General features: G+C 35.2%; 1 protein-coding gene across 6 annotated transcripts; it reads right to left on the minus strand.

The window, feature by feature from the left end:
* Window positions 1-703: 703 nt before the first annotated feature.
* On the minus strand, window positions 704-27900 carry LOC127881530 (high affinity cationic amino acid transporter 1-like). 6 transcript variants are annotated; one of them, XM_052429450.1, is made up of 16 exons: window positions 25767-25926; window positions 24865-25009; window positions 24352-24471; window positions 22531-22659; window positions 19715-19870; window positions 15887-16026; window positions 13956-14082; window positions 13304-13526; window positions 10593-10732; window positions 9067-9169; window positions 8496-8552; window positions 7279-7439; window positions 5995-6161; window positions 5512-5620; window positions 2741-2917; window positions 1676-1815 (listed from the first exon to the last, which is right to left on the minus strand). In XM_052429450.1, exons 1-15 carry the CDS (start codon window positions 25779-25781, stop codon window positions 2754-2756), a joined length of 1956 nt encoding a protein of 651 aa, XP_052285410.1. In that variant the 5' UTR covers window positions 25782-25926; the 3' UTR covers window positions 1676-1815; window positions 2741-2753. The 6 variants fall into 6 exon arrangements, with proteins under 6 accessions (XP_052285411.1, XP_052285414.1, XP_052285409.1 ...); XM_052429451.1 differs by lacking the exons at window positions 2741-2917; window positions 25767-25926 and adding an exon at window positions 27579-27900 and having other exon boundaries at window positions 704-1815; XM_052429454.1 differs by lacking the exons at window positions 2741-2917; window positions 25767-25926 and adding an exon at window positions 27255-27532 and having other exon boundaries at window positions 704-1815.
* Window positions 27901-27987: the final 87 nt, after the last annotated feature.

Genomic DNA, 27987 nt, shown 5'->3' on the forward strand with positions numbered 1-27987 from the left:
ACATCTTTGTAAACTTAGTTTTTCGATAATCAGACGACCAGGCGAGCAGAAAATAGTTCAACCAAAAGCAACTGTAACCCAATTGCATACAAAATAAACCAATAGAAAACAAAAAGAAAACTTCAGCGACCAAGTTTTATTGTACTGACCGGACTTGGTCTTCGTATTACGGCGGGATTTAAAGTTATGGAAGCCAAAATAAAACTTAACCTTATAACAAAAATACGGAGCATTAACTTAAAAATTGTACTCAAAGATAAGAAATTAGTGTGTTAAGAGCGCAGTCAATATTCATTGAAAAATTATGATTGTTAAAACGGACATTGGTATATTGTTATGTGTCCTTACTTTGTTTATCCAAAATGCCTCTCACTCTGGACTCCATGTTTTTCCACGGAGCGGAACGATTGTCAAACACGGTTGAGATAACGTTGAGGCAAGATGCCCTGATAATTTTCCTTGGAATCTAACAAAGTCCGTCTAAATAGAATTCCATTAAAGGTCGCCGAGACGTCTGCCTAGCGATGGGGAGGAAACGGGTTCGATCCCCACTAAGGGAGTGTTCCTAATATCTCCCCTCAAGACACCAAGTACTGATTCTAGGCCCAGGAAACAGACTCGAGAGCGTTTCAATAAGCCTGAAGCACTCGATTCAGTCGAGCTAAAATAAATAGGTTTAAACCAAACAAAAACAATTCATGAATAGAATTACCTTGTGTTTTATGTCAAAACTGATCCCCTTAATGCATGTTTAACATTTCAGTTCTACACGTCCAAGTCTATTCAAACAACATTTTGTTTAACTCGATATTCTTAATGCAAACGTTACTGATTTGCTATATAAACATTTTAAACGCATGCAAAACATGACACAATAAAATTATGAACTTATGTGCTTAGTATCAAATCAAACAATATGTATAAGAATCACATTTGGCACAATAAAAGCTTTAATCTTAACATGATAAAATAGTAAATATTGCGTATTGAACATAGCTCAAGCGATTCATTTTATTACTATCAAACTCGCTTTTTAATTAAAAGTACTAGACATGTGTTGTTATGAAAAATATATATGTTGAGGCATTGATCAAAATAAACATATACAATAACTATATAATAAATAAAATAACAATGCACAAATATATTATGTATTCAATTGTTTCGGTAATTGAAAAATACTATTTTAAAAATAGTTTGAAACAATTGATAGTATATAAGATATTTGTAACTCAGACATATACCAAAAGAATATATTAATGGATTTAAGCAAATAAAACATTTTAATATATATCGCAATTTTAGAGATAGCACATGCATACAAATTAAACAAGTTGCATTTCGTTCTTTATGAAACCTAATAAAAGTCTGCATGAAAACCCCAAAGGGACAAACATTGTTGGCTCATCCAAATTTAGGAAGGATACATGAGCTTAATTTGCAAATTATGAAAGAATTGCTTTGTTTTGGTATGGTGTAAAATCGGCTGAAATAAAACAATAGCGCTGTTTGACGTGTGTATCACTGCTCTTGGATATCAAGTTAAATCATCAGTCAGAAAATAACATTAAGTTATAAGTTATAAAAGTCAACAAGAGATAAGGCGAGTGTTCTACGCTGGATGACTGCTATCTTCTCCCTCCCTCGACGTCGACGCTACGTGCCCTCCTACTACGTTGACGTTCACCGCTAATTGCTTCTCGTCAAACTTTGCATGGCCGTTCACCGAAAAGACGTGAACGTTCTCAGCCGTGGCGGGATGGGGCAGACCCTCGACGCTGTGCCGAATACCATACAGGAAGTAGATCAAAAATCCTGAATATAAAGTAAAATAAACATATATGTAACGTGTTAAAATAATAAGTGCAGAGCAAGCTGCAAGTGTCTAATGTTTCTTGTTTATTAGCTGACAGGACCATCGTACATTTAAAATATATTGTAAATATTAGAGTGAACTTACTTTAATTTGCAAGTAAAAAAATAATGGTTTATTTAATAGTTGATTTTTTAATATTCTTGAAATAGGATAGACAACTTTACATGGAATTCAAACTTAGTGACGCACTTTTAGAATTTACAAATGATGCTAGTATGAAAGTATATGTGGTATTTGATATCGAAACTGTATTTTAATAAGTCAATGAATTGAAGCTTGAATTTGACATTTGAAAGGTAACACTTAAGAAACAGTTGAATGAATTCATATCCTTCTTTAAAAGGCAAAAGGCAGATCACACATATGATGTTAAGGATGTTCCACGGATAAATAATGTGTATTGGTCAAATTTTTTCCTTCATGAATTGACATTTTTGCCTTGTTATAGAACATGAAACGATTTGTTTTAGATCAGAGATAAATTACAGTAATTAATTTTACTGTCAAGGCCTTGTGTGATAAAAATGATAATTGTATAATTCTTGTAAAACGGTTCTTGGCAAAACTTACAAATATGTGTCAAAAAGATAGTAAATATGTACATTGTCTTCATGCATGAAAACTTCAGTACAAAATTACATAAATTTAATTTGAAATGTAAACTGATGAGAAAGAAAAGAGAACAGAATCCCAGTAATGCTCTAACAATTTACACAAATCCTGATATCAAAAAATGCTAATACACGTATTAAATAAATGCGCAATTTATTGAATAAACCCAGCATCATAGCATCATACAAGCAAAAGATTTAGATAAAATTTCAGAGATCGAAGCACACAGCATGTCAAAAATTAAACAATTACATAAGGGTAAGGATCAGTCATCAGACAGATATTCAACCCTTCTCGCTCCGTAATCCCCATTAACATCGCCATCACTATCAGACGCTTGGCTTGCATCCAGAATGGTCAGGTCCAGGTAGCTGGTTTGGGTGTCTGCGCTACTGTGCCATATACCGTAGGAGAAATATATGAGGAAGCCTGGAAAGCAAGGTAGTACTTGGCAAGGAAAGGGAAGGCAGTGCTCAGAGTTGCATCGTATCGAGCTTTTTTATGTTGATCTTTCTTAAAAGCGGGTACATCAAATCTTAAGGAAACAAAACCAAACAGAAACTAGAGCTTTGTCACAGACGTGACGAATACCCCCACATGCCGCATTGACACATAATATTTTGCATGTTGTCTTCACAAAAAACAGCGGACACCATGCTCAATTTTTAAAACGCACTAAGTGACCCTTGACCTAGTTTTTGACCCAGAAAGGCCCATGTTCTAACTTGGGCTTAAGATCAAGTACATAAAACTTCTGACCAAGTTTGGTGAAGATCGGATGTAAACTACTTGAATTAGAGAGCGGACACCATGCTCAATGTTAAAAAACGCACTAAGTGACCCCGTGGCCTAGTTTTAGGCCCGGAATGGCCCATGTTCAAACTTGTCCTAAAGATCATTTAGATAAAACTTGTGACCAAGTTTGGTGAGGATTGGATGAAAACTACTTGAATTAGAGAGCGGACAGCATGGTGAGGTTTAAAACGCACTAAGATACCCTGTGACCTAGTTTTTGACCCGGCATGACCCATATTCAAACTTGACCTAGACATCATCTAGATACAACTTCTGACCATGTTTGGTGAAGATTGGATGAAAACTTCTTGAATTAGAGAGCGGACAACATTGTGATGTTTAAAACGCACTTAGTGACCCCGTGACCTTGTTTTTGACCCGGCATGACCCATATTCAAACTTGCCCTAGACATTATCAAGATACAACTTCTGACCAATTTTGGTGAAGATTGGATAAAAACAACTTGAATTAGAGAGCGGACAACATGGTGAGGTTTAAAACACACTAAGTGACCCCGTGACCTAGTTTTTGACCCGGCATGGCCCATGTTCGAACTTGACCTACACATCATCTAGTTACAACTTCAGACCAAGTGTGGTGAAGATCGGATTTAATTTACTTGAAATAGAGAGCGGACACCATGCTCAATGTGTAAAATGTACTTCGTGACTCTGTGACCTAGTTTTTGATCTGGCATGGCCAATGTTCGAACTTGGCCTTCAGATCATCTAGATAAAACTTCTGACCAAGTTTGGTGAAGATCGGATGAAAACTACTTGAATAAGAGAGAGGACACCATGCTGAATGTTAAAAAACGCACTAAATGACCCCGTGACCTAGTTTTTGACCCGGAAATGGCCCATGTTCGAACTTGGCCTTTAGATCATCTAGATACAACTTCTGACCAAGTTTGGTGAAGATTGGATGAAAAGTACTTGAATTAGAGAGCGGACAACATGCTCAATGTTTAAAACGCACTAAGTGACCCCGTAACCTAGTTTTTGACCCGGCAAGGCCCATGTTTGAACTTGGCCTTGAGATCATCTAGATACAACTTCTGACCAAGTTTGGTGAAGATCGGATGAAAACTACTTGAATTAGAGAGCGGACAACATGCTGAATATTTAAAACGCACTAAGTGACCCCGTGACCTAGTTTTTGACCCGGCAAGGCCCATGTTCGAACTTGGCCTAGACATCATGTAGATACAACTTCTTACCAAGTTTGGTGAAGATTGGATGAAAACTACTTGAATTAGAGAGCGGACAGTTAATACGGACCGACAGACAGACCGACAGACCGACCGACCAACGGACAGACAGACAAGTTCACTCCTATATACCCCCCTAAACTTCGTTTGTGGGGCTATAAAAAATGGCCATTTATAACATACTAGAATACAAGTTCTAAAGAAGTGGTGCCAGACGCTATAAAAAATTGCAAATACTTTTCGTTTGCAGTCGAAAAGTGCGACACTTAGACACAATTTTTAATTGTGCCACAAACACGAGTTAACGTTTTGGCATTGGCATAAACTGTATCATTATGCATTAAATAGAAGTGAACAATATCTAATGCATAAGTAACTTTAAAGTAAAGTCATTTAGCAATTAGGACATTACTTAATCTCAAAGGAAATGTTAATACTCATTTTAAAACATCTGTTATGGAAACTGGTTCAAGAAAAAAAAGGTTCACAGGCTTATTTCTTAATAATATTCTTCGTACAGTGTAAAACACATTCTGCTTGAGAGTAAATAAGTAAGTATGGCTTATATGGCAATACTTGTGCAAGGGCTTATTGTTTCAGGATAGAAAGTACGTCTGATAACATAAAATGAGTGGACGTTGTTCAATCTCATTAAAACTCGAGTCAGTCTTACATGTTCATCTTTTAAAATCATACACACCTTGCCATAAAAAATTTGAAATATGACAATACATGTATTTTAACAGGTGTCTTCAAATGGAAGTATGAATATTTGTGAGAACTTTTGTTCGGCCTGTACTATAAAACACAACTATATTTTGTTTTAATTTCTAATCAGAATATATAATGTTTTAAAACAATTAGTTATGGTTGAAGCTGAATATTTTATTAAAGTGAATTTCATGTTAAATGCTCTGTAACAGGATCATTTATTTACATAATTAAACATGTTTCGATTCTAATGAGATTGTCTAGCAGGTAGAAGGTTTACTGTGCAAACAAGGAAAATTTGCTCACCTATAACCATCCAGACAGCAAACCGTATCCATGTGGCCTCAGGAAGTCGCATCATAAGGAAGATGTTAACAAAGATACTGATACCTGGCAAGAATGGCAGCCAAGGAACCTGGAATATTTGCCAAATGTTATAGCAATAGAAATGTCGTCTTTTTTTAATGATAGGTTTGTATTTTTAGTCAAGGGCAAATGAATGATAAAATCTGGATTGTGAAATCAACAGTCTGCCGAGTTAAAGCCATAACATGAAAAAATGTACCAGAATTATCAATACAATGGGTGGCAATCAATGAAACAAAAATATATTTAAAGCCATCATGTCCATAATTCAAAACATTATCAAGCAAACTTTTGGCCTGTGACTTTTTTCATGTATTTGTTTTTTTAAATGCATAAGATATAGCCATTAAAACAAAAACACAGGGGAAAATACAGACAAAAAACATTATACCTAAAATCAAACAAGACTGTATGTGTTCATACCTTAAATGACAGTTTGCTCTTGTTTTGTGGTTGGCAGACCAATGATACCAGCAGTACTACCATAATCAACGTGAATATCACAGCCCCAGCTATGGCTCCCCCGTCCCCCGCACTGAGCTGGTCCTCTATGAACCTCAGAAACACAGCAAACCCTATGGAGAAGAAACCTGCAATAGAAGGAAAGGCATTCTAATTACATGCCAATATGCACAAAATGCCAATTGAAAAAAACGGGACTGTTTTAAGCAATGCATAAAGAGTCTTAAAATATGCATATAATAATATATAAAACGTTTTTTCAAAAAAAAAAATTATGAAAGTTATGATAAAATAAAATGATACAATTATAACAGTGGTTTTGAGGGTACTGAATGAGTTAAATTATTAGTAATCAGTACATCTGGATTGATATTCCTCCTTAGGAGTAATCTTCTTCTAATGTGACATTAAAGATAAACTTATCTTAATATTATTACAATTACTGACATCCCCCATCTTCCAATCTGTTACTGACATCCCCATCTTCCAATCTGTTACTGACATCCCCCATCTTCCAATCTGTTACTGACATCCCCCATCTTCCAATCTGTTACTGACATCCCCCATCTTCCAATCTGTTACTGACATCCCCCATCTTCCAATCTGTTACTGACATCCCCCATCTTCCAATCTGTTACTGACATCCCCAATCTTCCAATCTGTTACTGACATCCCCAATCTTCCAATCTGTTCCTGACATCCCCCATCTTCCAATCTGTTACTGACATCCCCCATCTTCCAATATGTTACTGACATCCCCCATCTTCCAATCTGCTACTGACATCCCCCATCTTCCAATATGTTACTGACATCCCCCATCTTCCAATCTGTTACTGACATCCCCCATCTTCCAATCTGTTACTGACATCCCCCATCTTCCAATCTGTTACTGACATCCCCATCTTCCAATCTGTTACTGACATCCCCCATCTTCCAATCTGTTACTGACATCCTCCATCTTCCAATCTGTTACTGACATCCCCAATCTTCCAATCTGTTACTGACATCCCCCATCTTCCAATCTGTTACTGACATCCCCCATCTTCCAATCTGTTACTGGCATCCCCCATCTTCCAACCTGTAAATTTGCAATGACGTAATGGCAAGATTTGGCATCTGCTTCCAACCCACAAACACTAAGACCTGGTTCTTTATGGTCTTCCCAAGAAATGACTCACAAATGTCTGTTTATTCCATTGGCTTTCGATGTTTTCAAAACTTGGTGTACATTCAAACCTTACTTACAAAATATTGCAACACAGTATGCTGCCACCTTCTCTGTGACTGCTGTGGGATCCTTGTTTCTGAAGTTGAACACTGTCGACAACATGGACGGAGTCTCAGGAAGCAGTTTCTGTCGATCTGAACGCTTTTTACCCAGGTTCGAGTCTGTTTCATCTGTGGGTCTGGAGATAATTAAAGTGTAATGCAATTAGATTATGTATATTGTGCAGGTTTTTTAAGGAAATTGTATTTAACCCTCTTGTGAATATTAGCTGTGTGAAAAAAGGAGAATTATACACAGCTTCAAATAATAATTAATAGAAATAATAATTAATAATCACAGAAAAAAACTTTTGTTGCAAATCAATTTTACAAATAAGATGGCATAAATGCCCTAGGTTGCTCACCCAAGACATGCAGAAACTTAACTGATATTTAAAGATTTGTTATGTTTTTGTAATAACTGTGACTTTTATATACGTTTCTACTATTTATAGCACATATTTGATATTGTCTCAGACAGTAATAGAACAAATATAAGATTTTACTATTAACATTTTGAACTCAGATGGTCGCAATTTTCACCAAAGGGGTTGTTTACTGAACTGTATCAACCTTCAATTTCGTTACAGGTGTATAACTAGAATATTATGTTCTTACTCATACTATGTCAACCTTCTACTAAGTTACAGGCAGCATATCTAAGTTTATAGTAGTATAAACTTATACTATGACAACCCTGTACTTCATTACAGGCAGCATATCTAAGTGCAATCCTCCTGTTGTTAACTGATACTCCATTAAACAGCTCCTTTGTTATAGGATATAACTAAGTAAATGTTGTTCACTCATACATAGGATATAACTCAGTAAATGTTGTTCCCTCATACATAGGATATAACTAAGTAAATGTTGTTCCCTCATACATAGGATATAACTAAGTAAATGTTGTTCACTCATACATAGGATATAATTAAGTAAATGTTGTTCCCTCATACATAGGATATAACTAAGTAAATGTTGTTCACTCATACATAGGATATAACTAAGTAAATGTTGTTCACTCATACTGTATCAACACTCTACTTCAATACACAGGGTTTCAATATGCTTACGTTGTTTATTGATATTAAATCAATATTGAGTTTAAAGGCAACAACCCAAATCTTCACTTTAACTAGTCGTTAATCTATCTATCATAAAACATACTACAGACATAAAAAACTGAAGAAACTTACAATTGTGAGTATTGACTATAGCTCTGTGTAGTTTCACCAATATTATGTACCTTGTACCTGCAAAGGAATAAACTGATACAATGATAAGCAAATGTGAACAAACAAGGGTTCACTTTGATGAGCAATATTTGATTGTTTTCACTTGGGCTTATGCAATATCATTACAGCCAACAATGCTATGGTCATTACTGAGGGTTTCCAAGGGAGTCACTATATTCATTACACAGCTGGCAATAACAATACAGACCTTTGTATATTATTAGGTTTGTTAAACTGGAGTTACAAGACTGATCTGTATTAAACATTGCTTTTATGTTGTTTGCTATAAGTAGGGAAATAACATACATTTCAGCCAGACATAAAAGCAATTTAAAGATGAGTGATTCAACAATCTGAAATGACTAAGACAGGGTGTGAAAATATTAAATAGTTTAAGATTTAGTTGAGGGCTACATGAAGTTCGCTTTTATTGTATTACATTGTTTTAACATGTGCACATTACATAACATGTCAAATTTGGGTTAATTAAATGAACATCAATTGAATAAATATTGTGTAAATCTATTTTTACCGTAGTACTAAAACAGACACTGCAACCAGTGTATATGCCAGCAAGGTTCCAATTGACATCATATCCACCAACTCTTGGAGGTCAAACAACATGGCCATAACACCTAGTGAATGAATACAATTGTATTAACAGGGCTAGGTACACGTGTGTGTAATTACAAAATATCCAAAGAAAACAGATGACCATTTATGTAAGACTGAAAATACAGTCATGATATGAATGAAACTGGAAATACAGTCATGATGTGAATGGAAATGAAAATACATACATGTTATGAATGGAACTGAAAATACAGTCATGATATGAGTGGAACTGAAAATACAGACATGATATGCATGAAACTGAAAATACAGACATGATATATAAATGAAAATGAAAATACAGACATGATATGAATGGAACTGAAAATATAGTCATGATATTTATGGAACTGAAAATACAGTCATGAAATGAATGGAACTGAAAATACAGCCATAATATGAATGGAACTGAAAATACAGTCACGATATGAATGGAACTGCAAATGCAGACATTATATGAATGGAACTGAAAACACAGACATGATATGAATGGAACTGAAAACACAGACATGATATGAATCGAACTGAAAACACAGACATGATATGAATGGAACTGAAAACACAGACATGATATGAATCGAACTGAAAACAAAGACATGATATGAATGGAACTGAAAATACAGTCAAGAGATGAATGGAACTAAAAATACAGTCATGATATGAATGGAACTGAAAATACAGTCAAGAGATGAATGGAACTGAACATACAGACATGATGTGAATGGAACTGAAAATACAGTCAAGAGATGAATGGAACTGAACATACAGACATGATGTGAATCGAACTGAAAATACAGTCAAGATATGAATGGAAATGAAAATACATACATGTTATGAATGGAACTGAAAATACAGTCATGAATGAATGGAACTGAAAATACAGACATGATATGAACGGAACTCAAAATACAGACATGATATGAATGGAACTGAAATTACAGACATGATATAAATGGAACTGAAAATACAGTCATGATATGAATAGAACTGAAAATACAGTCATGATATGAATGGAACTGAAAGTACAGACAATGATATGAATGGAACTGAAAATACAGGCATGATATGAATGGAACTGAAAATACAGACATGGTATGAATCCAACTGAAAATACAGACATAATATGAATCCAACTGAAAATAACAACACATTTATGTGACAGTTCCATTATATCATGTCTGTTAGAACTGTCACATAAATGTGTTGTTCAGTTTTTACTGAGTAGGGGTGATGCAAACAAGGGGTGTATCATTTGCTAATATGCATCTTTTTATTTAGATCCAAATGATCTCTGTTGAAAATGCTCACGCCAGCATAAAATTGATCTACTTTCCATGAAAATAAACCGTTTTCTTCAGCCAGGTCACAGGTGCAGATCCCCACATAATTCAGCCTCACACAAGGAAGTACATGAAATAAAACCATGAACCCACAAAAACAACAAACCTGCAAACACTCCAGAGATGGCCGTAGCCAAGAGCGGAGTCTTGAATTTCTCGCTAACTTTTGCCAGTGCCTTGAACATAAGACCATCACTTGAGATGGCATAGATCACCCGTGGAAGAGGAAACATGGCGCCCAGAAGACTGAAACAATTAAATATTACAATGACACTCCAGGAAAACAGGATAATTCCCACAGGATTATCAGGGACAACGCTTTACAGGATAGTCCCCACAGGATTATCAGGGACAAGCTTTACAGGATAGTCCCCACAGGATTATCAGAGACAATGCTTTACAGGATAGCCCCCATAGGATTATCAGGGACAACACTTTACAGGATTATCCCCACAGGATTATCAGGGACAATGCTTTACAGGATAGTCCCCACAGGATTATCAGGGACAACACTTTACAGGATATTCCCCACAGGATTATCAGGGACAACACTTTACAGGATAGTCACCACAGGATTATCAGGGACAACGCTTTACAGGAAAGTCCCCACAGGATTATCAGAGACAACACTTTACAGGATAGTCCCCACAGGATTATCAGGGACAATGCTTTACAGGATAGTCCCCACAGGATTATCAGGGATAGTCCCCACAGGATTATCAGGGACAATGCTTTACAGGATAGTCCCCACAGGATTATCAGGGACAATGCTTTACAGAACAGTCACCACAGGATTATCAGGGACAATGCTTTACAGGATAGTCCCCACGGGATTATCAGGGACAAGCTTTACAGGATAGTCCCCACAGGATTAGCAGAGACAATGCTTTACAGGATAGTCCCCATAGGATTATCAGGGACAACACTTTACAGGATAGTCCCCACAGGATTATCAGGGACAATGCTTTACAGGATAGTCCCCACAGGATTATCAGGGACAACACTTTACAGGATATTCCCCAAAGGATTATCAGGGACAACACTTTACAGGATAGTCACCACAGGATTATCAGGGACAACGCTTTACAGGAAAGTCCCCACAGGATTATCAGAGACAACACTTTACAGGATAGTCCCCACAGGATTATCAGGGACAATGCTTTACAGGATAGTCCCCACAGGATTATCAGGGACAACACTTAACAGGATAGTCCCCACAGGATTATCAGAGACAACACTCTACAGGATAGTCCCCACAGGATTATCAGGGACAATGCTTTACAGGATAGTCCCTACAGGATTATCAGGGACAACACTTTACAGGATAGTCCCCAAAGGATTATCAGGGACAACACTTTACAGGATAGTCACCACAGGATTATCAGGGACAAGCTTTACAGGATAGTCACCACAGGATTATCAGAGACAACACTTTACAGGATAGTCCCCACAGGATTATCAGGGACAATGCTTTACAGGATAGTCCCCACAGGATTATCAGGGACAATGCTTTACAGGATAGTCCCCACGGGATTATCAGGGACAAGCTTCACAGGACAGTCACCACAGGATTATCAGAGACAACACTTTACAGGATAGTCCCCACAGGATTATCAGGGACAATGCTTTACAGAATAGTCCCCACAGGATTATAAGGGACAATGCTTTACAGGACAGTCACCACAGGATTATAAGGGACAATGCTTTACATGAAAGTCCCCACAGGATTATCAGGGACAATGCTTTACAGGATAGTCCCCACAGGATTATCAGGGACAATGCTTTACAGGACAGTCACCACAGGATTATAAGGGACAACGCTTTACACGATAGTCCCAACAGGATTATCACGGACAACGCTTTACAGGATAGTCCCCACAGGATTATCAGGGACAACACTTTACCCTTTTATGTAATTTGTTGTTTAAAGGAAGTCTCTCATAGACAAACTTCCAGTGTAAGCAGAAAGAGTTGTTCCTGATTTGGGTGTGTAGACATAACAGGCTCATCTGGTACAATACTTAAAACACATGCATCATAACAGGCTCATCTGGTACAATACTTAAAACACATGCATCATAACAGGCTCATCTGGTACAATACTTAAAACACATGCATCATAACAGTCTCATCTGGTACAATACTTAAAACACATGCATCATAACAGGCTCATCTGGTACAATACTTAAAACACATGCATCATAACAGGCTCATCTGGTACAATACTTAAAACACATGCATCATAACAGGCTCATCTGGTACAATACTTAAAACACATGCATCATAACAGGCTCATCTGGTACAATACTTAAAACACATGCATCATAACAGGCTCATCTGGTACAATACTTAAAACACATGCATCAAGCCCCATTTTTCCTGAGCAAGGCTATATTGCTAGTAAATCTGAACAACAAACTTTATTCTAAATTATGCCAAGTGCATACAACAGTATTTGTCCAGGAAAACATAGGAACTGTTGCACAATTTCCCGAGGCAAAGCCATTAACAGAAATAAATCATTACCTTATTGTAAACGAAAACATTAATACAGAATAAGTAATTTAGTTTATGTTCTATCAACACAAAATCTGTTCATTCGTAGGGTAACGGAAAATCCTTACTTGTGAATATCTTATTATATAATAATTTTTAACTTAAAAGACCATAAAGACAAAATTGTAGACAGCCAATTATACGTTTAATGTTTGCAATTTTAAGCCAACAGTAAATTACTACTATGTCATTAAAATTAAATCATAAATTATAGTAAAAGACTGACAGTAAATTGATACTTTGAGAACACAAAGTCATTACCTTGTGGAAAGTCCACATATAGCCCCTACAGCAATAATGTATCGAGCCACATTCCATCCCACACGGTCAAACACTGCGGGCAAGGGGGCGTCCCCATCCAGCAGAAAGTACGGACACATGAGGGTGATCACTATTGAGATTCCAGAGTAGGCTGCAAAGCACGCTAGCAGGGATATCACAATACTGATGGGTATAGCCTTCTGGGGGTTCATCACCTCCTCTCCTGAAGTATACATACATATCAAAAAATGAATTACCATATATATGTTCTACGCACAAGTGAAAATAACAACAAAACACTTAAACAATGCCATTTATGTTTCATTTAGACTGAAATGCTGTTGAAGTCCAACTAAACAAATAAACAAACAAAAGTTCATTCTCCATTCAAAAATGTGGTAAAATGTGAAAATAATAAAAATTTGCAAAAGAAAAATAAATGACCTACATCCATCCCTCTTTAACTTTGAATAAAATTTAGATGTACTTTTATTAAAACCCACAAAACGGCAAGTTTGCTTTAAATACTGTTTTAAATTTTTATAGACTGGTGCGAATCAAACCATTGTTATACAAAACAAATTGCATGTTATTTATTGTTGGACTACTTTCTTTTCAATTTCAATACATTTATCCATCAATGATAGCATACCAGTGGTGGCAATTGCATCAAATCCCACAAAGGCATAGAAGCAAGTGGCAGCTCCAGAAAACATGCCAGAGAATCCAAATGGCATGAAACCACCTGTACCGATAGCTGTGGAGTTGTAACCCGTCTCCTGCAAACATTGATTGTTGAGAGCAAAATAAATGTACCTCATAAAGAAATGTTAAGCAGATAAAACAGTTTTACACTACAGCCTACATAAGTTTTACACTACAGCCTACACACTGTTATGAGTACATGAAATAAGTAAAATTCTCAATGCATGTATTAGTATTATAATAATACAGTATAGTAAAGGCAGGCAACAATATGTTCAGGGTCGAGCATAAACTGTTGTTTCTGCTTAATGAAATACAATAGTTTTACACTCAACCCTTTAAGTACAGATTCCTTAGTAAACTTGTTATCGAGCTGAACTGACATGTAAATATGAGCCATGCTCTGGGTCTATGTGGCGTATAGGCAGTCTGCACCAGCTCATCAGGGACATCATGCACTCACTGAATTGAATTGTCTCTGGGAAGAGACTTCCTTTTCACCAAAATCACCTAAAGGGCGTAAAGTGACGTCCTAGTCAGCCTCAGCGCACTCCACAGGCTAATCTAGGACGACACTTTACGCACAAGCATTAAGCCCCATTTTCTCAAAGTGTGGCTCATATGATAAGAATCTATACTAAAGGAGGTCATGTCACAAAGTACAGTAGTGAATGTTCAATACTGATTTCTTTAAAACATGTGCATAAAACTTAAAAATCTAATGCAGCTATTGGTTTCTTTCAAATAACTTTAAAATGTATTTATAAATTGACGTTTATCATCAATAGCTTTTAATATGGGCATCTTTATATTACTTATCTTTAACATAGCAATTAAGTTAAGAAATGTTCTAAAATCAATCCATTCAAATCATCTTTTTATTACAGGCATAAGTTTTACCACTGGGCTTGTATTTACCAACTACTTCTTAGAATTACTTGCGAAGAATGGACACTCAAGGAAAACAATTATTCGATTGTACATATTATACACAAACAAGCAATATTTTTCTTGAGAAAACTTTACTTATGGCATTATTGCATTATTGAATCATATCAATTCAGTTTGTGAACACTAAAGTTTGCTTTGAAAAACACACAAAAAAGATTCACTTTGACAGCTTTTTTCAGGTAATTGCAAAGAAGAAAATATTCCTTAAATCTTCAGATATAAGTTTTGCATAAAGTTTGTCACTAATCCATCAGATATCCACAAACCACTTTGTCAGCTTGGTTCAAGGGCAAATAACTCAGCAATACAGTGAATCGATAGACATAACAAGTGTCCTGCACATCTACAGTGGATCGATAGACATAACAAGTGTCCTGCACATCTACAGTGGATCGATAGCATAACAAGTGTCCTGCACATCTACAGTGGATCGATAGACATAACAAGTGTCCTGCACATCTACAGTGGATTGATCGACATAACAAGTGTCCTGTACATCTACAGTGGATCGATAGACATAACAAGTGTCCTGCACATCTACAGTGGATCGATAGACATAACAAGTGTCCTGCACATCTACAGTGGATCGATAGACATAACAAGTGTCCTGCACATCTACAGTGGATCGATAGACATAACAAGTGTCCTGTACATCTACACTTAATGGCTAGGACCTTTTAAAATTTTGTTTAAAACACTTGAAAAAGGTTAAAGTAGCTTGCTCCACAAACTTATACAATATTATTTTGACTGCCTTACAGACAGAAAGTATAAACAAACTACCCAAAGAGAGACTCCAATAAATCTCCTCTCAAACTTTAATTGGGGGTGTTAAAATATTCTTTTTTCTTCAGAGAAAAAGTCTTAAAATCAGCGAATAAATACAGGCCCATGTTTACAAAGGAAGCCTCCCCACATGTGACCGACCTTTTTGGGGTCGATGTTCCAGTTGGCTGTGTCCGCCTTGAAGGAACCACAGATGATCACGTACGCCACCACCAGGATGTTCACCCCAGTGAAGATGTTGTTGAAACGTGTAGACTCCTTCACTCCCACAGCAAGTATCACTGAAAACATTCACATGATCTAAAAACATATTACTCAGATGTCATGAAAGCATGAAAGTCCTAACAAACATTACCGTAAAACGCTGTGTATAACACACACTTTTTTAACCCAAAATTTAATTTTAAAAACTTAGTTCACGTTTTACACAACTACTGCCATGCCGAGAGATTTTTTCCTTGTCAGTTACCGAGTTACGGTAACTCGCACCATTCTGCTCCCCGTTGTTTTAACTGTAACTATGTTAATAATTGTGTTATATTTATGATCTGAATATAGATGGACAAACGTTATAAAGTTAACATTAATATTTTCTATCTTTTTCAGGTTCGTACACAACATTTAAATACAATAAATTTGAAGAAAATGAAAAACAAGGAAGCCATTTTTATTTTAATGTTATGGTTTTTTTCCACCGATTATTTTGCTTCAAAAACTTTTTTCCCAATTTATTTGCTTCAAAAAGTAGATGCCCATTATACATTAATGCGCGTTATACACAGCGTTTTATGGTACTTCCCTTGCCAAAAATTTAACCACTTTCATACCAAAACACACTTAAACCAACATAAAACTGTGTTTTTTGTAAGTTTTTCTGAGCGGAAGTTGGCCACCAGGGCCAGTTAAAAAAAGAGTTGTATCTATTACTGACCCATTTTCCAATTAACTGGTCAATTGAAAATAAGTTCTTAACCTAAATATTTTGCCAGATATGAGAGCCTGTATACCATACCTTATGCAGATTTACAGGTTTTGGATTTTCCGTCAGACTTCAGCACTATATACATGACCCTGACTTAATATGGGCCAAGACATTATTGGGAGAACAACTGAACAAGTTTAATGAAGAATTGGAGTACAAGACAGCTTCTATTAAATTAGGCAGTTTTGAATTTTATCAAAAGAAGTCCAGTAATTTTTTTTAAGTGTAGAAGAACTGTGTACGGTATGACATATATCAGATTTTATATTAGATTTGAAAAAAATATCATAAACCTTTTTGCCAATGTATCCTTTTTTAGGCTATTCTCTATTTTGCCTGTGTGCATTTTTATTAACAGAACAGTATGAACTGTAATGGAATACTATTTGACTGCAGTAGATGTGTTACAGCCTAGGCAATTATACGGGTCTAATGAAACTGTAGTGATTTTTTAATAATTTGTAATAGTCTTGACCGTATTGGCCATCTTATTTTGTACCCGAGCAAGTGTGCCAAACTTAAGGTTGACACATGTTGCCAAAGCAGGAGAAATAGTCCATTTTATATTCATAAATGCTGGTCTTTAAGTCTGGTGAAAATTTTTTTTTTGGTAAATGAGCCTTTTCCTGCAAAATTAGGTCTTATGCCCTATGTTGGGTCTTATGCCCTATGTTGGGTCTTATGCCCAATGTTGGGTCTTATGCCCTATGTTGTGTCTTATGCCCTTTGTTTGGTCTTATGCCCTATGTTTGGTCTTATGCCCTATGTTGGGTCTTATGCCCTATGTTGGGTATTATGCCCTATGTTGGGTCTTATGCCCAATGTTGGGTCTTATGCCCTATGTTGAGTCTTATGCCCTATGTTTGGTCTTATGCCCTATGTTGGGTATTATGCCTTATGTTGCCAGCATAGCATTTGCTCAGACTGGTAAGGAGACACCCTGAATGCTTTAAAGAAAAGCAATTGTGTGTGGTCTTATCAGCAAACAAGGTAGCTTCAGATGATCAGACTGCCTGAACAAGCAGGCTGGTACGGAGCTTATTTGGCTGAATATGGCATTATACCCATTTTTGAAAGCCTTGGCTTAAATATAGATTGAGTAATAAACACAATAAATACTTTCTGATGATTAAAAATTGTGGTATCAAGCTCAAAGTTTCAAAGTCAATAAATGTTTTGCAACTAAAAGACAATAAATGTTTTGCAACTTGATTTTCATTCTTATATATATTCTTTTTAAATTCCTCTTAGACATACATGTTAATCATTCTAAGTGATCACAGGGAACAATTTCAATATGCCCATTTTTAAAGTTAATTTAATGATATTGAAATGATACTCTGGTAACAAAAGTAATTTATTAAGTGTGACTTTTGTAGAAGAGCACATTTCTTAAAATGAAAAAGCAGATACAAAATAAATACAATGGAAATCTGACATTACATGTATATCCTAGGCGATGCCGGTATGAAAATTCCTGGGGGCAAGTGATTTTAAAAAGTAGGTAGCCCGTTAGGCAAGTAAATTATCATAACTTCATGACTACAGAATCTTTCTTTGCATTTATCCTCTTATTAAGGTATAAATCAATCTTAATTTAAATTACAACTGACTATCAGAAAACTAATTCATTTCTAAATTATTTTGTAAATTGCTTAAAAGCATTCATTCAAAAAGTAATTTCGCTTGATTCATTAAGTTTTTCGGAATAACACATGCTTTTCTGAAACACAATCAATCGACTATTCTTCAGCTTTGATAATATAACATACGTTTTTTTCTGCAAATCAGCTGATATAATGACCCCAAAAACACATATTTATTGATGAAACTGTGTAGTAGTTAACAAAAAATATAAAAATTTATAAGTTAAAACAAGAAAACTAGATTTTCATCATTTCAATTTATTTTGTTTTACAATTTATTAACTTTAAAGTAAAATACCTCCACTCAAAGTCAAGGTGCTGAGCGAAAACATTTTTTCTATTTTTAGTAACAATAACTTGGATCCAACTGGCCCCAAATGAAATCCTATCCCATCTTTGAATGAGAGCTACCTACAAAATTAAAGCACAAATGTCAATCCAAACTTAAGCAGACACTTTTTTTTCCATTTTTAAGAACAGTGACGTTGACCCAACTAGCCCCTAACTATGGATCTGCCTGTAACCTACATGTACCTACAAAAACAGTTTCAGCACAATTTCTCCATCCTTAATGAAGATATTAAGCACAACTCTTTTGATCTTTTTTCAACAAAAGATGGGAGTTGCTGGACACCAATGCTTGGAATTTCATAGTGCAACAAGAGCTGTCTCCATCGAAAGGCATATGCCCCCGAAAAACGCTTTTTCGAAACCTCAACGCAGATTTCGAAACCTAAACGCAGACCCTAGGTACAAGGTCAAAGGGGTCAAAATTGTTGTGCGTATGGAAAGGCCTTGTCCATATACACATGCATACCAGATATGAAGGTTACATTTGAAGCAACATTAAAGTTATGAGCATTTTTCAAAACCTAAACACAAAAGTGTGGCAGACAGACGGATGGACAAACGGACAGACGAACAGTCCCATCACTATATGCCCACCTTAGGGGCATAAAAATAACTAAAAGGCTCCTAATTCTGCTAAATAACAAGTCACTGTTATAAAACTTGATAGTAGAATCAGTGCAACAGAGAAGTTGCATGTTTTCTTTCATGAAATGTTTAAGCCTAAAAGCGGGCATTATTATACAAATTTGCACCTCAGAGCAACAGGACTTGGCCTCAAACCATGTTTACCTTGACCAGAGCATAACGAGGATGCAGCGGCCTAAGGCAAAGCTAATGCTGACATTTAGGTAAGTAGTATAGACAATACGCTGAGCTTAAAACAAGCATTGACATTTTGGGAATTTTTTTGCACTCTTGGCAAGTAATTGTGCACAGTAACTTGTCCTCAGTGCAATTGGAAGTTTAATCCTTACAATAACTTGTGCATACCAGTGAGGAACAATGTGATAGCCAGTGCAAAGAAGTCTGGGTATGGTGAAAGGCCTCCCACAGACATGGGCATGTTCTCCTTGAAGAAATTCTGGATGCTGTTGTGTACCAGCGAGTCAAAGTAGGAACTCCAGGCACGGGCCACACTTGCTGTACCTGAAAACAACATAATTATTATTCATGACCTATGTTTTTCTATCATGGTTTGTTGTGGAATAACCAAAGGTATGTCCTTAAAGCACATTGTTTTTCTTGTTAAATAATCCACAGTGAGTCATTAAGGTACAATGTTTTTTTCTATCATAGTTATATTGCTATCAAATATTCTATGGTCTGTCATTAAGAACCAATGTTTCTTTTTTCCTTATTTGTTAATACATAGCTACAGTATTTTCTAGTATGCAGTATATTGTAGACCAAGGTTTTTCTATAATATAATGTTGTCTTATAACAAACTGTATTTCATAAATGATCAATGTATTTATATACTAGTTTTTGTCAAATTAGATATGGTGTGTAATTTAAGAATAATTTTTTTCTTTCATCAAAACAAATCATGTTTTTCAGACATAGTTAGTTTTAAAAAACTATAAAGTATTTCATTAAAGATTAAAGCCACACACCTTATTTTGCATAGTAAATTTAAGTATAAATAAGAAACATATTTTATCTATTCCTATTAGAATATATCTGGTGGTTACAAGGTAGAAATCCGTCTTTTTGCGCTTTACAACTTAAAAATAATCGCGTTTGTCGAAATGGACGTATACCTCTAGAAATCCTACTTTCGGTTTCAAAAGCAGTACCGTTTGAAAAATTATAGATTACTTGCTAACTAGGCTATAGATTTAATTTCATATATGCCAAATAGAATATATCTGGTGTTAACAAGGTAGAAACCCGTCTTTTTTGCGCTTTAAAACTTAAAAATAACCGCGTTTGTTGAAATGGACGTACACATGTGTACGTATAGAATACCTACTTTCGGTTTTAAAAGCTGTTTGAAAAATTATAAATTACTTTCTAACTAGGCTATAGATTAAATGACAATTTTGCATACTTTCAAATTGCTTCTGTATGTATTGATTAACATGTATTTAATTTCAAGGGGTGTGGCTTTAATGTTTTATTATCATAGTTGTTTTTTTTTGGAAGAACCTACATTATTTCATTTATAAATACTATTTTTCTATCATTGTTTGTTTTTGAATAACCAATGAGATTTCATTTAGAACAATTCAGGGACAATTTGTTTCTTTTCATGATAGATTGTCAAATTACCTATTATATATCATTATAGGAACAATGTTTTTCTTAAATAGCTTGTCGAATAATAAGCCATTGTCACAGGAAAACATGTGTAGGCATTAAATAGAAAATGTGAGGGGATTATATATAATAAAATGCAGGGAATAATATATAATAAAATGCAAATGAACATAGATTTTCAGTATTTTTGCATTGAAAGTTAAATAAATTGGCCAAATATGTTCAATACACATGTAAAATTAAAATTAAAACATACAATAAAGCTCAAGCAAAACTTGTTTAATTACTTACATTTGTATCACAAATTATTGAAAGATTTTAACAAGTGCACCGCATAACGGGTGCCAACACTCAGCTGCGGGTGCAGTTTTGAATAAATGAAAGCTTGTCATAATTTTTTTTTTTTTTTAGAGGTCACAATGACATTTACGAGGTTATAGTGACCTTGGCCTTTGACCTAATGACCCCAAAATGGGTGTGGCGTGTAGAACTCATCTAGGTGCATCTACATATGAAGTTTCAAAGTTGTAGGTGGAAGCACTTTAATTTTAGAGCCAATGAAAGGTTTAAGCACGACGCGGACGGCGGACGTCAGACGTTGAACGGCGAGCTGGCTATGACAATACCTCGGGTTTTCTCCGAAAACAGCCGAGCTAAAAATACAGCAGGGTGGTGTTCTTGTTACTTTTTGGTTCTGCCCTACCACCAATAAGACTTAACATAAATACAATAGCTTAGTTGAATTTATTTTGCAATAAATACACATTGATTATTCAATAATAAAAAACAAACATTGGATAAACTATTTACAAGAATATTTACAAGATTTGTTCCAGCTTTCCACCATAAACCTTTCAAGCAACACAGTGCACGTTTTATAATAAAGTCCTTTGCCTCAAAGGGAATTGTGTTCACTGATATATATTTACTTCAATTCCTGTATGTAAAATTTAAGTAAAAGCGGAGTGTACACTTAATAAAATGCTACTCAAATAATAATTGCAAAATTAAAGCCACATTACTACTCAAGGAATAGATTGAACGAGATACAAATGCTTTTTTTTTATTTGTTTGTTTCATAATATATTCCATGTGAATTTCCCGCGAGATTGGTTTCCGGCAGTGTCGGAAGCTTGACTAAGTTCTCATGAGCTGCCCGAAGCAAATCTCCCGTTCACTCATGAATGTTCTGATATCATCGCGTGAAATTCACATGGAATATATTGTCACCCAAAAATTAAAAACGCGCATTTTGTATCTCATTAAATCTTTGTTTCAAGACCACATCTAGCATTGTAATTTTGACTATTGCTATAAGGAACACTGATTTTGTATAGGTTTACTTTATTTTACGAAATATTTTTTTACGAAATATTCATTGATTTTGAATATTTATGTGCCTTTAAACATAAATTATCATCGTCCATGTATTTAGAAAACAAGCCACATGCCATGATAGAATAAGAAGTATCTTTTTTTACAATGAATTTATAAATATTGGTGTGGGACATGTTTAATCCAACAAAAGCAACTCTAAAGATACCTACCAATGACATACTCTAGGATGAGATTCCAGCCAATCACAAACGCCATCAGTTCACCAATGGTTACGTAGCTGTATACATAGGCCGACCCAGTCCTTGGTACACGAGCACCAAACTCAGCATAGCATAGGCCTGACAAAGTTAAACACAATATTCAAAGTTATTAATTTCACAAAAGAAATGGCAAAAATTGTGAATAAATCATACTTTTATATCACAAAATCTTGAATAAGAAAAAAAGATTTTACCAATCCATGGCAGTTCTTAACAGTGATAACAATTGGATTGATCATACATGAAATCAATGTACATGTATTAAAACAATGATAATGTTTAGTCCCTTATTTTAAATACCAAAGGCAGGATAATCATCACCATGCAATGTGTGCAGGTAAGCTGGATTTTCACTTTTTGAATACATCTGAAGATTTTTTTTAAAGAGTGCCAACTTGTCACAAAATAAGCCTGTTAAAGGTCTCGGTTAAAATGGTTTGTGACGGATGCTTTACTTTATTGTGCAAATGATAGCATACAAATTAATGGAACCACTGCAATGTCATAAAACTAGATCTCGTATGTGTAACTCATTAATTCAATTTAATAAAATAATTAATGTTATATCCCAATTAAGGTATGCAGGTAAAGCGACTTATACATAAAATTAAATCATAATACCATCATCCAACCTCAAGTAATTAAGCAGAAACTGTTTTCTATTTTTAGTAAAAAATACCTTAAGCAAAACCAGACTGGCTCCAAATGAAATCCCAGGCTAGGTCTGCAGATAAGCTACCTACACAAACAATTCCTTCAAAACTAATGTTAAGTTATTTAGTTAGTTATTAAGTTATTTAGTGGAAACCCGTTTAAGTGTCACTTGACTTTGATCCAACAAGCCCCCTATGTATATCAAACATTGGTCTCTATGTAAGCTAACTATATTACAAAATGTGAATACAATACCTCCATCAATAATTCTTAGTTATTTAGCAGAAACTCCTATTTAAAGTATAAGTGACCTTTACCTTGACTCCGATAAAACTTAGTGCAATTCCATTAATATATCTAAAGTGTCATGAAGTTTTTAACAACAACAGAAAAGCCTATAAGGAAGCAGGCAACATTAATTTGGGATAATGCAAGGTCTATAATTAATAACTGAAGATAGTCTGGCTAAATATCAAACTTGATCTCGGTATTATGGCCATAACTATAAACACTTAAGTTTAATTATGATACCAGTCTCGAAGCTTACCCATATGTCCAAAGCCTGGGGCAAGTAAAATGAAATTTGGGAAAGTATATAATTATTTTGAATATGTATAATGGCACAGGAAGAACATTTCATAAGTGTACTACAGAACATCATTATTCGGGGATGTGCACAAAAAAGTTTATTAGTTTGAAGGCTATGATACATGTGATTTTTTAATCAGAGAATTTACAAGGTTTATATGGCAATTTTTTTTTATTATAAGGGACATAATTCTTAATAGCTTCATGCCATATAACTGTTTATTGAACTTGGCCGTGATATTTTGCCAAACAAACATTATAACCAAGATTCATGAAGATCCAAAAGAAACTTTGTTATCATGATGATCTGATTTAAATTTCTTAGATAATGTTGATTCGTTAAACAAAAAAAATTGATATGGGTGACATTGTTCACGGACGTTGATTGCCCACATTCCCGCCACTGGTCATGGGTGTTCCTTTAATCATCTCTGTGTTTTAAAAGGCGTATTATTATTAATATAAATCGCAGCTTGTGATTTTACAAACAATGAAAAATCCTGGTGAGGGATCGTTTAACAGACTTACCAGCAAGAATGGAGGCTAGAGCTGCGATCAGGAAGGACAGAACCACAGAGGGACCTGCCGTCTGCTTGGCAACCTGCCCAGCAACCACATAGATACCCGCACCAAGGGTACTCCCGATACCTGCAGTTAGAGTATATCTAACATGGGAATGTGAACCAGAATGATTAACTTTTGTGTTCTTATTATCATAAGTATGATTGGTTTTAAAGCATTAAAGACTCTTTTGAATTCATAACCTGAGTAAAATTACTTGTTTGTGTCATTTTCCCAGCTTTTTATGTAGGTTTCATAGTTTACCTCTTATGACATGCTTATTGATTTTAAAAAGAATGAAAACTAGCAAAATCCAAATAAATACCTGGGGCAATGTATTCATCCTCCCAACCTTCCATTAATAGACTGTTATACATGGATTAATTACAGGTGTGTATGAAATAAAAATGCTTGTTAATTTTGTTGTTAAATAAGTAGCTGGTACATGTATAAGTAAACAAGACATCAGGAATATTTTACCCAAAGCTGTCAAATCGAATGTGTTGAGGCATCGTGCTAACTGCGTAGACTCAACAGTGTCAGCTGATATGAACTTCCTCCTCGTCAACTTGTGTAGAAAATCCATGAAGTTGGATCGCTCTTTAACTGTGTTCTGGTTCTGAAACTAATCCATCATGAACATAAGATTTTATAGTTTGTTCAGTTGGTTAAAAAATTTATTTTAACTTCATTTTGGTGAAACTCTACATATAAATGATTGTATTCAATGTTGACTATTTTGTATTCATCATTCATTCTACACTTAGTTTAGACACTCAAGATCATTAAAATTGCAGGGTATATATACTTGTATTATCCAGAACTATTAAGGAGGTGCCCAAGTTTGGATCCTCCTAACAATTTCTGAATGACAAGTACCGCTATTACTCATGACTATCAATTAAATTTTTATCAATGATACTCGATGAAGAATCAGTTGAATACACATTATTTACACATTAATCAAGTTTTCCAAAGAACTTTTTAAAACAAATGCTAAAATTGCACTGCCATTAAATTTATTGAAATTTAAGCCAAAATGTCTAATGCACGCCAATAATCATATTTAATTAATTTCATTGCACTTTCTGTTAGTGAATTTATTTAACTAAAGCCTGCTAAAAGAATATCAGTATGTCATTAATTAACAATCTATAGAGCATGAATTTCTTACCAGTATTTACAGGTGATGCAATATCAAATATTAATTTCCAACACTGAATACTTTATAGACCAATGCTACTATCAGTTAATGTTCCAGATTCATTTTTCTCTATCCTAAATATCTTTATTTCATCAAACAAATAGTTCCTCTTCATCAAAATTATCACTTACTATCAAAATACAACCGTTTCACATTTACTGAAGTTCTTTGTCCCTACCCAAATTGAATTCATTTCTTTCCTGTTTATTGTGTGAAGACTTTGTCAAACAAATCACAGGACTTTAATATGACATATGTCTCATGTCAAGTACATATTATACTACATCATCATAACTGCAAGTACAAAACAATTTCAAAATCTGGTGGATATCATCAATTGATGGATCTCGAAATTTAGGGGTAAGTGTGAAACAATTGTATCAAATTATGAAATATGAATCAGATACAATTGTTTCATATTCAAAGATTACTATATCTTAATTCTAATCTTTATAGTATGCTATGTAAGCTGTTTACTGTATATTGTAACTAACATTCTATTCATGATCAGGCACATTGACCCTTCAGTAATCAAATAAACCACACTTTCGACGCACCTTCATCACACTTGCAATAATAAGGTTACAGTCATCAAAGTCTGAGCACATATTTAGTAATTTTATAAGACGACATTAAAAAATATTTACAAGTAAAGTTCATTACAATAAATTGAATCATGAAATAGGGAAAGATCTATGATCACAAAGCCCTACATAGCCAAACCAGTTTGGTGACACTTAATTTCTTTGTCTACAATTCATTATTAAATAATGCATTTGCTTCATATTGAAAATTTGCTGAGGGGTGATACATTTAAGAAGCTTTTAACACTCTTTGTGGTTGACCTGTCCAGGAACCAACAAGAGCTGTCTCCATCGGAAGGCATATGCCCCCGAAAAACACTTTTTTGAAACCTAAACGCAGATTTCAAAACCTAAACGCGGACCCTAAGTTCAAGGTCAAGGTCAAAGGGGTCAAAATTTGCATACCAAATGTGAAGGTTACATCTGAAGCGACATAGAAGTTATGAGCATTTTTCGAAACGTAAACGCAGATTTCGAAACCTAAACGCGGACCCTCGGTTCAAGGTCAAGGTCAAAGGGGTCAAAATTTGTGTGCGTATGGAAAGGCCTTGTCTATATACATATGCATACCAAATATGAAGGTTACATCTGAAGCGACATAGAAGTTATTGGCATTTTTCTAAACCTAAACGCAAAGTGTGACGGAAAGACACACAGACAGACGGACGGACAGTGCGTTCACTATATGCCCTCCTTTGGGGGCATAAAAAGCATCTGGAAACAGCACCCTTCTATAATGCTTTTAAGTTTTCCCCTATTAAATTCGTCCATGCACAAATTTAGAAAATCAAAGAAATAACAAGCTTGTATGTAAGGTCAAAGTCCTTTCTTAGCCCTACGTCATGCAAACTTAGTACGTATTAAAAGCTTTGTGTCACTTTCAGTTTGGGTCCGTGTATATAATATAGTATGATGTGGTGACCCATAAAAAATCAGTGTTCCTTATACATGTAGCAATACCAAAAAGTCAACGCTTTTTTAATAAAGTAAAGAATTACAACCTGAAAGTAACATGAACATAGTATGACTAGACAAGTACAACTTGTACAGCAATAATCCAACTCTAACTCTCAGCTACTGACCCTCTGAGTCGCTGGGATAACCAAACTGACAATTGGGTCGTTGCAGGGACCTATACAAACTTTTATAGGTCCCTGGTCGTTTGGACAACCCAATTTCCAGCTACTGCATGACCATCTGGGTCGCTTGGATAACCCAATTCCCAGTTGCCGACCCTGGTCGCTTTGAGCTGTTCGTGTGAAAGCTCAAAGAATTCGAAAAGAGCTACTGACCCTCCGGCTCCGGGTCGCTGTATTTTGTATGTAAACCTAAAAGCTCAAAACATTCAATAATAACTAAGTAGATATATAACGCAAGTTATCTTTAAAAAAAACTGAAACACATACACAGTAATCATCAACCACTTTTTTGGCGTTATCCGCTGTAAAATATTGAATACTTCGAATACAGTGTCAGAAACAGATCACAAGACGTGTCATGTGCAATATGTCAACACGAATTTCGGATCGTTTCGGATATTGTTTTTGGAGCGTGACCTTATCGGATCCTTTCAAACGATAGAACGTGATGTTGGTACGCGTCGGTGTCGCTATAAATAGATTAACTACGGTGTTGCATTTTAGACGCCGCAATACAAGTCCAGAATAAAGTGAGAACATATTAATCAAGATTTGCTCACGAAATCTCAGGTACATGTAATCACGAAATTGAATGTCGAAATGTTGCGTGATTTCGACTTCTGTAGATAAAGCGATGTCCCAGATATGGAAATCGTACAATGGTACATACACTATG

The sequence above is a fragment of the Dreissena polymorpha genome, chromosome 5 (genome assembly GCF_020536995.1).
Source record: "Dreissena polymorpha isolate Duluth1 chromosome 5, UMN_Dpol_1.0, whole genome shotgun sequence".
NCBI classification, from domain to species: domain Eukaryota; kingdom Metazoa; phylum Mollusca; class Bivalvia; order Myida; family Dreissenidae; genus Dreissena; species Dreissena polymorpha.